The sequence below is a fragment of the Panthera uncia genome, chromosome D1 (assembly GCF_023721935.1).
Source record: "Panthera uncia isolate 11264 chromosome D1, Puncia_PCG_1.0, whole genome shotgun sequence".
NCBI lineage: Eukaryota > Metazoa > Chordata > Mammalia > Carnivora > Felidae > Panthera > Panthera uncia.
The window spans coordinates 97129263-97146167 of NC_064808.1; the positions used below are offsets into that span (position 1 = coordinate 97129263).

A 16905-nucleotide genomic window follows, 5' to 3' on the forward strand; every position below is an offset into this window, starting at 1 on the left:
ATCGTCGGTGACCTGGTGTTGGAGGTCCCGGGCCTCCCGAGAGGACCCGTGGAGGACACTGCTGCCAATGCCAGTGAGCACACAGTTTGCATTCACAGGACTCCCCCGGGGTCCTCCGACGACCCCGGCCATTTCTGTCTCCATTTTACTGAGAGGAAACCGAGGCTCAGAGAGATTACATAACTGGCTTGCGATCCTTCTCCAGGATTTTGCAAGTTGGAGGAGGAAGGAAGTGAGAAACCAGGTCTCCTGCCGCCTTCTACTCCAGAGGTCTTTCCCCCTGCACCGGTGACCCCTGAAGGCTGGTATCCATTCTCACCGTGTGTGGTAGAACATAAGCTTGAACAACGCAAAGATATATATGGATTCAATTTAAGAGACTGTCCTTGGTTCTGACATTATGTCCTTTTGTGGGCTGTTAAAAAAAAAAAATCATTTCTTTTTTGCAGAGCTGGTCCTGGTAGACGGGGGTCTGGGTGGGTGGCTAGGGCAGTGGGTAACGTTTTTACTTGACAAAAATCAAGAGCTGGCAACTCGAAGTTGGTCTCTAGAATTCATTTTGAAATGCCAGGGCTTCAAAATCTCAGTCTGGGAGCCACTGAGCCCTCCCTCTACACTCTCCCCAGGCCACTCCCTGGCTCCACGGGTCCCCTTAGGCTAAGGGTTTGGGAGGTCTGGAGGAGCCTGGAGAGAGGTATGCTGACCTGCTGGGACAAAATAGAAAACAGGGTGTTGGTGGGAAGACCGTCTGCTGCCTTTGCAGGGGAAGGGCAGGGCGGGTGCAAAATAATCTCCTTGGAATGCAAGGGGACGGTGGGGAGGGCATCTCCTGAGTGGAGGAGTCCCGGCCATCCCTGGCCAGCTGGTGTCTCTTGCCTCCTTCCCTCCTCTCCCCGGCTGCACTGGCACGACAGATACTGGAGGGCACATATCCCCCTCCCCCTCAGGAGAAGGGATGGGTCCAGATGACCCCGACCCTGAGGACCTGCGAGCCTGCAACCACCCTGTGGCCCCCGCCTGAACCCTTGATCCCTGGCCCTGCAGCCCCCGCAGCTTCCTGTTTGCCCACTCTATTTGTCCGGCCCCAGGGACAGAGCTGATCCTTGAACTCTAAGTTCCACATCGCCAGGACCAGTGAGCAGCAGCAAGGCCTGGGCTGGGCTTATCAGCCTCCCAGCCCAGCCCCTGCCTGGAGACATAAATAGGCTAGGATAGCTGGCAGCTCAGAGACGGCTGGAGCCCTTGAGGTAAGTGCTGCCATCTGAGGCTCGGGGGTCCTGGCTCCAGAGTGTCCCCATGCTGGGACTCTGGGTTCTGAGACCCTCTCCCACTCTGTCCTGCCCCCACCCCTGGCTAAAATGAGCAGGAGAGCACTGGGCTCCTCCACGCTAGAGGCCTGCCCCGCTCAGCCGGGACCCTCTTCTCCTCCAGGTCACCCACGTCCCTTCAGGATGAAAGCCGTGGTGCTGACCTTGGCCGTGCTCTTCCTCACGGGTAGGTACCCCGTGCCCCCCAACTTAGGAAGCCAGCCTTTGGCAGAGGGCCCTTCTCCCTAAGTCCCTGTGGGCCACCCTCCTGGGCACAGGGAGCAGGATTTCTCACCCCCTCTTCCCTGCCTCCAAGCCTGGCATTTCAGCGCCGATCCTGGTCCAGAGCAGGCCTGATCTGGGTCTCCCCTCTCACCCGCAGGGAGCCAGGCTCGGCATTTCTGGCAGCAAGATGACCCCCAGTCACCTTGGGATCGAGTGAAGGATTTAGTTACCGTGTACGTGGATGCAGTCAAAGACGGCGGCAGAGAGTATGTGGCCCAGTTTGAAGCCTCCGCCTTGGGAAAACAGCTGAAGTAAGGACCCAGCCTGGGGCCACGGGCAGGGGCAGGGGTTGCGCTTTCTGGGGGACAGAGAGGCCTGTGGGAAGATGTAGCCACAATGGCCGGATCACCTATTTCATGGGCCCCATAGAAGGCATGGAACACAGGAATGGGATCCCCCAAATGACCGTCATCTCAGAACTCATTTTAGGGAGAATAATATGTGGTAGTGCCGTAGCAAGGGGCAGATCTGTGCTGCCGGCTCAGCAATCACAGCGCCTTTTGCCTGCAAGTGTAACCCAGCCCCTTCCCGTTCTTAGCTACCTGCCCCGCTCCTGCCCAGCAACAGGGGTGGCCGTCTTCAGAGACGACGACGGCCTGGGAGTGTGGAGACGAGGTCCTTGGGGCCCAGCTTTGGGGCCAGGCAAGACTGGGCAGCAAGCCCGGCTTGGCTTCGTCTCTTACTAACTCCTCAGTCCATCAGTACAACGGGACGCGACGGCGATGGGAGCACGGCGGGCTGCCGTGGCGGGGACCGTGTGTAGGGCAAGCTAGGCTGGGCTCTGGCCCCCGGGCTGCGGTACGTCGACAGGTGCCGCTCAGGGCTCACCGCAGGCGGCCCCGGGGCTGGCCCGGGGTGCCCCGGCAGGGAGGCCACCCCTGAGCCCCTCGCTCTCCCCGCCCCACCCCTTCAGCCTGAAACTCCTAGACAACTGGGACACCTTGGGCAGCACGATCACCAAGCTGCGCGAGCAGATCGGCCCGGTCACCCAGGAGTTCTGGGATAACCTGGAGAAGGAGACGGAGGTGCTGAGGCAGGAGATGAGCAAGGATCTGGAGGAGGTGAAGCAGAAGGTGCAGCCCTACCTGGACGACTTCCAGAAAAAGTGGCAAGAGGAGGTGGAGCTGTACCGCCAGAAGGTGGCGCCGCTGGGCACGGAGCTGCGCGAGGGCGCGCGCCAGAAGCTGCAGGAGCTGCACGAGAAGCTGAGCCCGCTGGGCGAGGAGCTGCGCGACCGCGCGCGCACCCACGTGGACGCGCTGCGCGCGCAGCTGGCCCCCTACAGCGACGAGCTGCGCGAGCGCCTGGCCGCGCGGCTGCAGGCGCTCAAGGAGAGCGGCGGCGCCAGCCTGGCCGAGTACCACGCCAAGGCCAGCGAGCACCTGAGCGCGCTCAGCGAGAAGGCCAAGCCCGCGCTGGAGGACCTCCGCCAGGGCCTGCTGCCCGTGCTGGAGAGCTTCAAGGTCGGCTTAATGGCCATCGTCGACGAGGCCACCAAGAAGCTGAACGCTCAGTGACGCGCCCGGGACCAGAGGGGGGCCGCCTCGGGCTCCCCTGGCCTTCGATCGGGTTCTTAGAATAAACGTTTTCAAAGCGGGACGCCCGTGTTGGGCCGCGTTGTTTTGTTTTGTTTTTGTGTTTGTTGAGGCTTCGGTTGTGACTTTTAAACAATAAAATGTGCTCCAAAAAACTATAAATTCTTTTTTGGGGGGAGAATGGGAACGGGGTGCGGGCGGCGGAGGGGACGTCACGGCGCCAGGGCCTCTGACCAGGGGACAGGGAGCCGGAGCCCATCAGCTCGGAACCTGGGCCCCTCAGGGTCCTCATGCGAGGACCCGGCCGCTAGGAGTGAGGTAGTGGATGGAGTCCCCTTCCCGAGGAGGCCCAAACAGAGAGGAAATCATAGAGGACCAGGCAAGGTGACAGACAATCCAACGCGGAGTAACCTGAAAACTCCTCATGCGAGAAGAACCGCAGCCCTGTTGGAGGAGGGTCAGGAAACAGGGCGGGCTTTGCTGGGAGAAGTGGGCTCCGGCTGGGTGGGGAGTGTCACCCCTCCCCCCCTCCCCCCACACACACAGGCCAGGCCAGGAGCCCCGCCAGCACTCTGGCTCCAGGTGGGCTGGGGTGGGCCTCAAGGAGCCCCTGGGGCTGGAAGGATTAGGGACGAGCTCAAAGGAAGAGCTTAGCCTCTGCTCCTTCCTTCTTGATGAATTCCAAAAAAAACGAGGAAACAGACGCTTCCCTTTTCTTTTTTTCACAAGGGCAGCATGCCACTCCTCAGGGTCCCGCCCTTTCCAGAAGCAGCGGATGTTTCCTCCAGCACAGCTGTGTAAACCAGCCCTCCCCCCCGCGGGGCTCCAAGCCTGAGTCAGAACAATAACCCCCACCTGATTACAGGTAATTAGCCCACTTTTATTTCTAAGATGCATTCACATCCGTCATCTCACTGCATCCTCCCCCAAATCCTGGGTAGACCGCCGCTACATCCATGATACTGATGACAAAGCTGAACCCGGAAGTCACAGGCCAGGGCTGAAGAGCTGGATGGGTTCGGTAGCCCTTTTCAGACGCATTCTGGGTCGTTTTTTAAAAAAAGCGTGTGGTCAGGCACTCGAGTTCACACGGCTGTGCACAGGCGCATGCACGTTCTCAAGCGCACACTCCTATGCGCAGCCGGCCCCCTCTTCACACTCAGGTACTTACCCCCATGTGCGTGCCCAGATTCACAGATCAGAGATCTGGGCAGTGCCCTGATGGAACTTTCCCTGCCGTCTCCCCACGGGGCCTTTTGCCCCCTGCCTCTCCCCCCATCTCCAGCACGTCTTGCAAACTTCTGGATAAAGCAGTGGGCTTTTTAGTTCCTAGCCATCAAGAGCCATAATAGGTGTCAAGCCCAGATCTGGGTGAGAACACTTTCCAGGTGTGGGTGCTGGGATCCCTGGCCCGGTTGGGCCAGAAGAAAAGCCCAGGTGGATTTCCAAAGGGAGAGCAGATGTCTCCACATGGGGCCGGAGGTGCTGATGTCAGCCAGATGTGCCAAGGAGCCCCCTGACACCCAGCGTAGGAGTAACGAAGTGTTTTTCTGTGTCAGCTGAGCAGAATATGAGCAGCTGATCTGAGCTTCAGGTCCAGCTCTGCCATTTGCTGATTCTGTGACATTGGGCAAGTGCCTTCACCTTTCTGAACCTCGGTTTTTTCCTTGGAAGAGCGAGGGCCTGCCCAAGTAGTCTGTGGTTCTGGGACTCCCTGACGTGAACATCTGTTGGGGGGCGGGGACACAAGGGAAACAGCCTCTGTTGGGTAACTTTGGGTTCCTTCTTAGTTCCTGAGACGCCGGATTCCCCCGGCTCCAATTCTGGTCCCAAGGGGAAATCAGCTCAGCCTAGAGCAACAAGGATGACCATTTACAAGGTACTTTGATGTGCCAGGTGCTCTGCGCAGCCTCATTCATTCGTTCAACAAATCTACAGTGGAGGTGGCGTTGTTGCACCCACTTAACAGGTAAGAAACTAAGGCTGATATAAAATGATGGCCCCCAAACCACAGCCTAGTTGTATCTTATTCCAGCCGCTCCCCATCAGCCTCCTTCCCTCAAGTGTGGCTGAGAGGGCCAGGCGGCCTGGGTAGTGCGAGTCAGCTCCACAGAGCTCCACAGACAGCAGTGACAGCTCTGATGACGGATGGCACAAAGATGCCAGGCACCGTGCCTGGCACAGATCACACACTCAAGTCATGTTGTACAGCATCTGACAGTTTATCAAAGTGTTGTCGGATCTCTTACCCCATCTTCTCCTCCACACAAGCCTGTGGAAGCAGAGTTCTCCTGCCTCCGTGTGATGAGGAAACTTGGGCCCAGACACCACCCGACTGCTAACAGGTGCGTAGGGCACTGGCCCCAGGCCGGCTGAGTGGGACGCAGCCCAGCGCCCACCCACAGAAGAGCCCTGGCCCATTTCCACGCCCGAACACACATGGCATGCGTGGGACGTCCCACTCGCGGCAGCTTCTCATCCAGTTTTATTGGCAGGGCAGGAGGCTTGGGGGTGGGCCAGGTCTGGGGTGGGGCGGAAGGTGAGAATGCCGTCACTTTCAAGCGACTTTTGGGATGGCCCAAGGAGCCAGCGGGCTGGGTGGGCAGGAAGACGTGGTGCGTCAAGGTCTCACTTGGCTTCAGAGGCTGGCGTCGGTGTGACGGCAAAGGTCGAATCCCAGAACCCAGAGAACTTGCCTGTAAGCGTGCTCCAGTAGTCTTTCAGGGAGCTGAAGCGACCGGTCACCCAGTCCCTGAGGGTTAAATCAGTAAGGGGAAGCAATGGAAGTGGGGGTAAGAGCTCACGTGAAGGCGGCGGGGCCCCTGCCGTATCCCCACTGCCTCTCCACCCTCCCTCTCAACCTCCTCCAGCAACGCCCCTGACACCTCAGGCCAAGACCCTTTCTGCTGTCACCTCAGGCAGAAGAGATGCTGGAGGGGGTGATGGGACCCTAGCACAAGTCTAGCTTGTTTCTCCGGGGTGGGGCAGACCTCTGTGTCACCATGGGTCTGAGGCCAGCTGGAGGGGAGTGGTTGAGTGGGAGATTTGTAAAGCCTGGGCTGTCATTCTGTTCGAGGCAAATGATGCCCTCCAGGGTTGTACAACCTGGTGGCTCTGAGTGGGGTGGGGCAGAGGGAAGCAGTCTCCCTTTTGGAAAATCCTCAGAGGATGAATTAGTTGTGTGATCTGGGCGGCGGGGGGGCGGAGGGTGGGGGCGGTTCCCTTAACCTCTCTGAGCCTCCATTTTCTCATGTGCAAAATGGCACAAACAATACCCACTCCACAGCCGGTTCTGAGGACCATGAAATTCTGTGAGCGCCTCAGCTATGTGAATGCTGGCCAATTCGCAGTGGAGGTGCAGAAGGGAGCAGGGGAGAAGAGAGGACTAGAAGGCAGGGCAGGATGGGAGAGGAAGCACAGACTTGTTGACCTGGGCTCCAAGTCTTGGCACAAGGCAGAAAGACACACACACACACACACACACACACACACACACACCAGGCTGAAAATTGGATTGAGTGGGACCTCCCAGCCAACCTCCACCAGAAAAAGGGAGTGGGAGCAAGAGCTAACAGGGCCTTCCTAAGAGCCGTGCAGAGAGCCTGGAGAAGGGAGGGCCCACAAAGGGAGAAGAGGCCAGGAGGAGATGAGGGGAAGGAAGGCTACAGCCGGCCTCCATCTCTCCAGCCCGAGAAAGCCCCGTGAGGGCCCCGTTCCACAGACCAGAGCACGGAGGCTCCGAGAGGCACAGGTCCCGGTGGGTGTGGGCAAGCCACGGCCCCACTGCCCGGGCTCTGCTGAGTCAGAGGCGGGAGGGAGCCCAGAGCCGGCGCCGAGCACCGAGACGTGAGGGTGTACCTGGCCTGCTGGGCCACCGGGAACTCCCGCATGGTGGTCAGCGTGTCCTGGGCGGTCTTGGTGGCATGCTGGACGTAACCCTGCATAAGGCCCAGAAGGGAGGGGTCCTCCCCCTCTGTAGCTCCTGCCGGGAGAGCGGGGTGGAGTGAGATAGACTGGCCTCTGGGGAGCCCTTCGCCTCCGCCCAGCCACCGGCCAGGGTGTGGGATACTCAAGCCATTCCCAGGTCCTCCAGGCAGACGGCTGCCCGCCCCTCCCTATCCCTAGCCCTGTCCCCAAGAGCTGCTTACGGGCAGAGGCCAGGAGCACCAGGAGGGCAGTGATGAGAAGGACCCGGGACTGCATGGCACCTCTGTCCTGCAGGGAAGTGTCTTGAGAGGGGTACCCCAAGCCCCCCACCTCTGGTCCTCCCTGGAGAGGTGGTGTGGCCCCTGCCGTGGATCCCGAGCTGGGTCAAGCCAGGAGGAGAGAGGGCCTGGTGCCAGCTAACACGGCAGGTGAAGGGCTTCCAGCCAGAGGCCTCGGGCAGAGCCAGGCTGGGAGAGAGCGCGGGGCCAAGGGCCGGAGCAGAAAACCCACCAGACCAGGAATCAAGGCACCCGGGTTCCGGCCTGGTTCCTGCCACTAACACGTTGTGTGACTTGGGGTAGATTCCTGTCCCTCTCTGGGCCTCGGTTTTTCTGTCTGGGGTAGGACTGGGGTCTAAGGCTTCTTCCAGTCCTAAACACAGAGTGAGGGAAAGTGCACGGATTTGGAGCCAGTTCCGGTCGTGCTGTGAGCAAGTGCCCTGCCTTCCATGAGCCTCGGTATCCCCCAGTGTGCAACTGGAGGTGCTGGCCGCTTCTCTAGCCCCGGGGCTTCCTTGGCTCCAGTAAGCTCTTCTCCAGTTTGTGCTGGCCGCTCTGGGCAGGGACTGTCCTCTGCCCCTCGCCATCCTGCCTCTCCTTTCTCCCTCACCCTCCTCCTCCCCAGGGGGCATTACCTGGAGCAGCGGTTTCTTGGGATGAACTGAGCAGGCAGACCTGAGGGTTCTGACCTGGTTTATATTGTCTCCAGGACAGCGGGCACAGAGGGCCCAGTAAGCTGGGCAAAGGTCACCTGCTGATCAGTCTAGACCAGGGCCCGAGGCAGGGTGCCCAGACGCAGCCAGGTTTGCTGGGAGAGTTGGGAAATCTCTAGGTGCCGCGGTGACCACACTGGTCTCCTGCCACCCCTGCAGCCCAGAGGGGCTCAGGGACTAGGCATACCCCATTTCCTCCAAGCGGCCTGGCTCCCCAGGGAGAGGTAGGGGAAAGGCATTAGGGGAGAAGCCAGGGGTCTCTGGGCCACCGCAGCCCTTCGCACATGCCTTTCAGGTCCCTCCCCGCACCCCGCCCCCTGGGCCCTGGAAACAGCCTGGAAGGGGTGGGGGCTGGATTGAGAAGGGGTGATGGGCTTCTTCAGGCTTGAGAACAACTCAGTATTGGGGTGGGGTGTCGGGAGTGAAGTCACCGAAGACCTATGGGCAGAGGCTTGTGTGGGGAGGGGAGACACAGTTGACTCCACACAGCCCCCTCCCCTGCATCAACGTCTCTTCTTCAGGAGCCTCTCCAGCTGAGCCCAGGGCAGGGGGTGGTGGGAGAACAGCACAGGCTGCTCTGAGCCCAAGGCCTTTCCCCCCCTCCTCCTCCCCTTGCCCTCTGGACCCACTGATAACATTTCCTGGGGCAGGAGCTGGGGTTCCAGGCTTGGGCCTTCCCCAGACAGCGACAACTGGGACTGATTGCCAGCGCTGAGCACCTCTCACCTCGGGCTTGGTTTCCTCAGCTTTGAAATGGCAGCCCTCGGAGCCCCCTGGCTAGGAGGGGAGCTGGAACGAACCGAGGTTGTGGTGAGGCCAGTCCGATGGGGAGAGGGGACAGAGGAGCTCTGCAGGGGCTGTCCAGGAGAGGACTCGGGCTTACCTTCCTCGGGGTGAGGTGGCCCTGGGCCCGCAACAGGAGCCATAACCTGGATAGCAGGATCAGGGAGGCTAATAAGACTTTGAAGCCAAGAAATCCCAGGTTCAAACGATGCCTGTGACTCTTAAGTCATATGACCCAGGAACAGAGACCTAATACCTCAGAGCCTCAATTTGCTCCTCTTGTAAAAGGGGATAGAATGCTGATATGCCAAGAGTTGTGGTACAAAGTAAATGAGGCATGTACAAAGCAACTGGTTCATGGAACAGGCTTGATAAATCTCTTTCTTCCTCCCAAACACCTTGTCTATCCCTAGACAGCATAGTCTGAAGGCAGGAGGAAATAGGGCTTTTGAAAGCAGGCAGCCATCTTCTCAGGAAGAAGCAACTAACTCCACGGTGTGAAATCAGAGGCCTGAGAAAGAGGCCTGGCTCCACCCTCAGAATTCTTTGTTTGCTAAGACTTGACCTTTCTCCATTAGAAGTTCACTCCTTTGACTTAGATCTTGTATTCTGTTAAAATGCAAATAGATTTCTATGAAGTAGATATTAACGATGCCATTTGGTAGATGAGAGACCTAGGGCTCGAAGGGGTAGAGATGTCCCCGAGTACATACAGCACATCACTGGTAGAGCCGGAAACCAGAATCCGGGTCTTCAAATACCAATACTGGTAGTAGGCAGCTTGGAGCGATGAGACCCTTGGAGATTTATCATTCACTCAGACCTTAGAGTAAATCAGTTTCAGATCTCTTCCTGAGCACAGATTTTGGTGATGGGGTGGGGAGGAAAGGAAGCTGATCAGGTTGCTGAAGGATCTGCGCACCAGGGAGGGTAGAGAGCAACTTGTGCCCGTGTCACTCTTCTGTTCTGGCCTGTCCCTCGGCCCCGGAGGTGAAGGCCACAGTGGGAATCCAGGTTCCAGGCTGGGTCAGAGTACAAAGTCCTCGGTCCCTGGGCCTGCTAGAATGGGCTGGCTGGATCCCTTGGCCCTGGACCCTCCAACTCTCTTTCGCTGTGTGTGGAGGGTCTGGAGGAACCTGTCCTCTCTCTCGCATGTAGCAATGGGCCCCCTGAGGCCAGGGAGGTCAGAAGATGGGGGCAGAGAGACCCAGCAGGGTCGTGCTGAGCTGGGCAGAGAACCCAGGTGTGTGGGCCCATGCAGCAGGGGTGTGGCATGCCATGAGTCCTGGGACTTTTCCTCTTTCAAAGGGCTAGGCACAATTGAGTGCCCTCCTGACAGCTCTGGCTTGGGTCTCAGTAGGGCTCTCTCGGGAGGGGCCCTCTCAGGGGCCAGCCTAAGCTGCCTCTCTCTCCTTTCTCTCTCTCTCTCCATCCCACGCTGGCTCCCCTGGGATGAGGTGGCTGCTCTGGGCCTGGCCCGCAGACTGGCTGTAAGGAGTCACCAGTGGTGGTAAGGAGGGGATGGGAGGGAGGCTTGAGCAGCTGGGGCCAAAACTGGTCCTCTAGGGCTAGGCTGACTCCTCACTAGCTTCCTTGCGTCTGGGCGAGGCTTAGCACAGAAGCCTCTGTGATCCATGCCCCTGCCATTAGGCTGGATGGGGAGCCCCGATTCAGCACTGCCAGCCAGAGGATCTGGTTCCCCATGCCTCTCCATGCGGGAAGTTCCTCCTATTATCCCACCCAGATCCTTCCTGTAACAACAACAGGAGCTACCCCTCTTTAATTCTGCCCTGGGAAGAGGGCCAGAGTGGAGCATCTGTGGGGAATATGTCCATGTGACTTGCCTGTCTCTGGCTGGTCTTGAGCTCTCCCCTCCTGGCTCTGAGCTCTGGGCTGACCCCTGGTTTTGTCCCTGTGGGGTGGACAGGAGGGTGGCTGTAATGCTGGACTTTCAACCTCATTGTATTACCAACCATTAGGGCCGTCTGTTGCACACACAAGGAGAGCGAGGCTCAGAGAGGCACATGATTTGCCCAGCATCACATGGGCCCCCTGTGTCCACCGATGGGGCCGTCTCTTGTCTCATAGGGTCAGGTCCTGCAGGAGAGGCCAGCATCTGTGCCCAAAGAGAACCAGAGGCCCAGCCGGAGGCCGAGCCCGCGGCTCGAACGCCGTAAGACTGGACACTCGTTCTTCCCCTGTTCCCGGTGCAAATCTGTTTACAGACTGATACAAAACGTGCCCACTGACTTGGGGAAACATATGCATTCAGTAATGGCATCCACCCATGACATGTCAGGAAGCAGCACACCCCCCTCGTGGTTGCGGCTGCTCGCACAGGCCGGCACCGGTCCCTTAGCGAGATGCCTTAGCTTTGTGCCCACAGACAGCTGAAGTATTTGCACACTTATGTGAATCTGTGCACGTCCTGGCAGGTGCTCTCAGACGTGCTCAGTGGGGTACAGACACTCCTAGTGTGTGTACGCCCAGGCAAGTGAGACAGGACCTGTCACGTTCTGGTGGCACCTGTTGTTCACACTCCAAGTCCAAGAGGTCAGGCTGCAGCTGAGATGTTCTTGGTGACTCATTGCTCTTTTCATCTCTGGCCCCGGGGGAAGGGATGGGGGCACTGAGCACTGACCTTTGCACCCACCCGAGACTGGACTGTGCCTGACTGGGGAGCAGGAACAGGAGCGATAGGCCAGTGTGGCAGGGAGGTAAGGCTTGCAGGGTGAAATGTGGCTAGTGCTGTTCCTAGACACTGTTCCCAGCGTGACACAGACTGTCTCACTGATTCCTCATTATTCTACGCCCAGCTGAGGCAGCTGAGACTCAGAGAGATTAGGAGATTTTCCCGAGGTCACGTGGACAGTAAGTGGGGAGCCCAGACGCAAACCCATGGAGTCCGACTCCAGAATCTGAGCCCTTCACAACTACCGCGAGATAGGGACAGCTGTCCAGGAAGGCGGGGCTCCCTGAGACTGGAGGCGACCATGGGCAGTATGGGGACACGGCAGGGCACAAGAGGCTGAAAGGCCTTAGCTGTCTTTAATCCCATGAGACATCAAGCCACTTCTGGAGTATGAAAAATGGAGGCCCGATAAATCAGGGTTAACACAACTGTGGGCTGTCGTGATGGCGGGTGGCCAGGAGTCCACCCGTGTGTCGGGCCCTGTGCTCTCGGATCAGAGCCAACAGTGCAGTGGGAACGAGTTTCCTCTCACGGTCACTGCAGGTGGCATGGTCTAGCAGAGGGGCCCATGCAGAGCAGGCCGCGTTGTCTTCTTGGTGGATGGCTTTCTGTAATCGTGTGTATGACCTCATTGTAGAGAACGATAGAAGTCTCCTAGAAGACCTCCTGACCCCATCCCCCGGCCCCCAGTGAGAAGTCCCCTAAGAGGTCAGGTCCTGAGATTCAGCACAGGCTGACTGCTCCCACCCAGGGAGTGTGGCTAAGCTTGGGAGCCATTCCCCCTGCATCGTACCCCACCCTGGTGATCCCTAGAGGGCTGGGCCTGACTCTGCCCTCTCTCTGGAGGGATGAGCATTCTACTGGACCCCCTGCCAGGGCCCCAATCAGGAAAACAAGGTTATTATTAATAACAACAACAATGACTGTGTAGTGCTTATTCTGAGCCAGGCGCTACACCCATTGCACGAGCAACAGCTCATTTATTATGCCCAGCAACTCCGTGTCCGAAGGAGAAACTGAGGCTCAGAATTTGGCCAAGTTGAGTCACTAGGCCAAGGTGGCACAGCTGGGCAGCAGCGGGACATGAAGCACACTTAAAATCAACCCCTTCAAGGGGTGCCTGGGTGGCTCAGTTGGTTGGGCGTCTGACTTCAGCTTAGATCATGACCTCGCGGTTTGTGAGTTTGAGCCCTGCATTGGGCTCTGCGCTGACAGCTCAGAGCCTGGAGCCTGCTTCAGATTCTGTGTCTCCCTCTCTCTCCGCCCTTCCCCTGTTCGTGTTCTCTCTCTCTCTCTCTCCCTCAAAAATGAATTAAAAAAAAATTTTTTTTTTATTAACCCTTTCAATATGGGGTTCTGCCCACTCCACCGACCTGCCCGCTCGCCCTCCTCCTGGGCGCACCTTGACCAGAGCTCTGGATCTTAGCTTGCTGTCCCTGTGACCCTGGATGTCCTAGTCTAGTGTCTGGTGCTCTGAGATGGAGTCAGTTTGGGAAATGTGTGGGGCGGGGGGGACTCTTTCCCCTGAGGCAGACAGAGGAGGTGTGAACTTTACTCCCCAAACCTGGCTCAGATCCAGAATTGTCAGCAGGGCCCCTGGGGCATCAGTCGCTCCCTGGCTCGGGGGTTCCCTGGGCCTCTTGCCTCCCACAGCTCATGGCTCCCCACCCTCCCTTCATACTGGGTGGGGCATGAGGACAGAACAGCTTCTTCTGACTGCTGCCCAAGCCTCAGTCCACTGTCAGCTTCCACGTTGTCTTAGAGTCACAAAAGTCCAAGAGGCTTCCTGGGAATGTGTCATCTTCCAGCGTGGAGTCACATGGGGGAGGGAGGCGGGGAGGGCAGGCTGGTGGGAGTTTAAATGGCTGGCTGGCTCCGAGCTTTGGTCAGTTCGGACAGCAGCACAGGTGGAGCTGCCTGAGAGCCTCTCCCGTTGCGCCGTCTGATTCCAGAAAGGATCCAGTGCAGCCCGGCGAGAAGCCCAGGATGTTCCTGAGGGCTGTGGTCCTGACCCTGGCCCTAGTGGCTGTCACCGGTGAGTAGGAGCTTCCTCTGGATGGGGCTCTTGGGCAGGACCCTCTGCCACATCGAGTGGGCAGGATGGAGAGTCTGAGGCCCAGGCAACAGGACGGTTCCAAAGGCCTGTCATCCCCCAGTTGGACACAGAAGGCTGCCCACTTGCCACTCGGTTCACAGGAGGGCTGGCCTATTGAGAATGTTCTGCCCGCTGGCGTGAGTGCCAGCCCAGTTTCTAACTTCCCAGCTTCTAACTAGGGAAGCACAGAGGAGGAGATCAGCGGTCAGGCTCCCCCACCATCAGCTGGTCTGCAGCTCAGGGCTGGTGCAGAGGGGCAAGGAAGGAGATAGATCCTCATGAATCACTGTCTGCTTCCTGCCCAGGTGCCCGGGCTGAGGTCAGTCCCGACCAGGTGGCCACCGTGGTGTGGGACTACTTCAGTCAGCTGAGCAACAATGCCAAGGAAGCCGTGGAACATCTCCAGCAGTCTGAGCTCACCCAGCAGCTCAAGTAAGAAAGACACGACTTGTGGGGTGGGGCTTCTTAAAGGCCATGCAATGCGGCAGCCAAGGGCTGAGCTCAGAGGCAGGAGACCTGGGCTTAGGATGCCCACTGCCCTGTCACTAACTCACCCAGTGGCCCTGAGATCTCTGGATCTGGGATCCACATGCAGACAGGGGGTTGGACTGATAATCCCTAAGGAATCTTCTGCTTTAACCTTCTAGACTGTGCCAAATGGCCACGTCTTAGCATTGAGATGCATGGAAGAAAGGGAGGGAGGGAGATGTCACGGGAGCTGGGTCCTAACACATTCCAGAAAGACGGGCCCCTGGGACATCATGGGAAGGGACGTGGGGATATCTGGGGAGCCTGTGAGGACAGGCACGTGCAGGGAAACCAGTATTTTGAATCCGTAAAAGACACTGGAAGGGGTCCAGAGCCTAACATCCTATCAATGAATGTGATCTATGTCACAGTGCACCTGTGCTGGGAAGGACTTCAAAGTCTGCCCTTTCTAGTTCACAGATAGGGAGGGGAAAGCAAACCCCTGGAGGTCACATGATAGGTGGGTATTGTGACTCAATGTCAGGGGGAGACTCAGAGATAAAAGGTAATAACTTAGTCTATTGCATCCACCCTCTCAAACCATGGTCTACCGCAGGGAAGGCCACAGAGCCGAGCTGGGTGAACTCAGTACCCTTGAACACTCACCTGTCTTAGGCAGGTATATAAGGAGACAAGGTCCTGGCACGGAATGCCAAGTGTAACGGTGGCCCTCTTGTGTCCTTCCTGTGTAGTGCCCTCTTCCAGGACAAGCTCGGGCAAGTGAACACCTATGCGGATAACCTGCAGAAGAAGCTCGTGCCCTTCGCCACTGAGCTGCACGAACGCCTGACCAAAGACTCCGAGAAGCTGAAGGAGGAGATTCGGAAGGAGCTGGAGGAGCTGCGGGCACGGCTGCTGCCCCACGCCAACGAGGTGAGCCAGAAAATCGGGGACAATGTGCGCGAGCTGCAGCAGCGCCTGGGGCCCTACGCGGACGAGCTGCGCACCCAGGTCAACACTCACGCCGAGCACCTGCGGCGCCACCTGACGTCCCACGCGCAGCGCATGGAGACCGTGCTGCGCGAGAACGTGGGCAACCTGCAGTCCTCACTGACGCCCTACGCAGATGAGTTCAAGGCCAAGATCGACCAGAACATAGAAGAGCTCAAGGGGCATCTCACGCCCTACGCCGATGAGCTCAAGGTCAAGATCGACCAGAACGTGGAAGAGCTGCGCCGCAGCCTGGCTCCCTACGCGCAGGACGTCCAGGAGAAGCTCAACCACCAGCTCGAGGGGCTGGCCTTCCAGATGAAGAAGAATGCCGAGGAGCTGAAGGCCAAGATCACGGCCAATGCCGAGGAGCTGCGGCAGAGGCTGGCGCCGGTGGCCGAGGACGTGCGCGGCAAGCTGAGGGACAACGCCAAGGGACTGCAGGAGTCGCTGGCCCAGCTCAACAGCCACCTGGACCGGCAGGTGGAGGAGTTCCGCCGCAACATGGGGCCCTACGGCGACACCTTCAACAGAGCCCTTGTGCAGCAGTTGGAGGAGCTCAGGCAGAAGCTGGGCCCCTACGCAGGCGGGATGGAAGACCACCTGAGCTTCCTGGAGAAGGACCTGAGAGACAAGGTCAACTCTTTCTTCAGCACCCTCAAGGAGAAGGAGAACCAGGACATGCCTCTGGCCCTCCCCGAGCAAGAGCGGGCGCCAGGCCCTTTGGAGAGCTGAGCTGTCCCTGGTGCTCCCACGCTACCAGGAACACCTGCCCTGCCCAGCCACCGGTCTGTCTGTCTGTCCCAAGGCAGTTCTTGTACAAGCTTGAGGACACATGTCCAGTGGAAAAAGACACTACCTCTCGCTACTCAATAAAGCTGCTGAGAAACTAGTCCAGTCTGGTCGCAGCGTGTCTTCTCGGCGTTGGTGGGCCTGAGCTGGGCGAAAATCACGGCTTGGCAAAGCTTGGCGGGGGCCGGCAGGGGATACTTTGAGGGACACCAAGGGCTGGGGGGATGAGATTGCAGGAGGGGTGAGGGCAGGGAGTGCTGAGAGGGCTTTCGAGGGTGTTCTAAGGAGAGGTGGAAAAAGATGTCACACGTTATCCAAAGACGAAATATTCACTTAGCCGGCTCTACCCACCTTTTTCATACATGTTCTGACAACGGGGCTCACTCTCTCGTGAGTTCCCAAGTACAAGAAGAATGCTCTGATTTGGTTTGGGGAATCTATCTCTTTATGAGAGGATGTCCAAGATATTTTAAGCGAACGAAAGCCAGGTTCTGGATGTTATGCATTATACAACCCCGTTAAGAAACATATGTATATTTGTATGTGAATGTGTAAGGAGGTAAAAAAAAAAAAAAGTCCGTTAATTCAACAGCTAGACCTAAAATTCTTCTCAGAGAGAGAATTGTATTTGGTACTCCATGCTGGCTGCTAAAGAGGAAACGTTAAGGAATAGGCTGGAAAGAAATGGATTCTGTGCATTCCCCGTACAGGCATTTGAGGTGGTGGTAAATAGTAGGAAAGGAAGGGAGGTTACAGAAGGGAAAATAGGGAATGAGGAATGTCCAGTGGCAGAAAGTTATAATACAGGCATTGCAATAAAGCTGAGACTCTGCGCTCCCTAGTGCTAGGTGCTTTTAAAAAACACAGTAGAGGGGTGCCTGGGTGGCTCAGTCAGTTAAGCATCTGACTTCAGCTCAGGTCATGATCTCACGGCTTGTCAGTTCAAGTCCCATGTTGGGCTCTGTGCGGACAGCTCAGAGCCTGGAACCTGTTTCAGATTCTGTCTCTCTCTGCCCCTTCCCTGCTTGTGCACCCTCCCG

General features: G+C 58.0%; 3 protein-coding genes across 3 annotated transcripts; 2 read left to right on the forward strand and 1 right to left on the reverse strand.

The window, feature by feature from the left end:
- The first annotated feature begins 1171 nt into the window (after positions 1–1171).
- Positions 1172–3289, forward strand: APOA1 (apolipoprotein A1). Its single transcript, XM_049612813.1, has 4 exons — positions 1172–1247; positions 1432–1494; positions 1690–1843; positions 2506–3289. Exons 2-4 carry the CDS (start codon positions 1452–1454, stop codon positions 3107–3109), a joined length of 801 nt encoding a protein of 266 aa, XP_049468770.1. The 5' UTR covers positions 1172–1247; positions 1432–1451; the 3' UTR covers positions 3110–3289.
- Positions 3290–5304: 2015 nt separating this feature from the next.
- Positions 5305–8052, reverse strand: APOC3 (apolipoprotein C3). Its single transcript, XM_049612824.1, has 4 exons — positions 7968–8052; positions 7276–7342; positions 6986–7109; positions 5305–5879 (listed from the first exon to the last, which is right to left on the reverse strand). The coding sequence occupies exons 2-4, from the start codon at positions 7328–7330 to the stop codon at positions 5756–5758; spliced, it is 303 nt and encodes a 100-aa protein (XP_049468781.1). The 5' UTR covers positions 7331–7342; positions 7968–8052; the 3' UTR covers positions 5305–5755.
- A 5343-nt stretch (positions 8053–13395) lies between these two features.
- On the forward strand, positions 13396–16054 carry APOA4 (apolipoprotein A4). The gene is made up of 3 exons (XM_049612837.1): positions 13396–13555; positions 13921–14047; positions 14836–16054. The coding sequence occupies exons 1-3, from the start codon at positions 13507–13509 to the stop codon at positions 15806–15808; spliced, it is 1149 nt and encodes a 382-aa protein (XP_049468794.1). The 5' UTR covers positions 13396–13506; the 3' UTR covers positions 15809–16054.
- Positions 16055–16905: the final 851 nt, after the last annotated feature.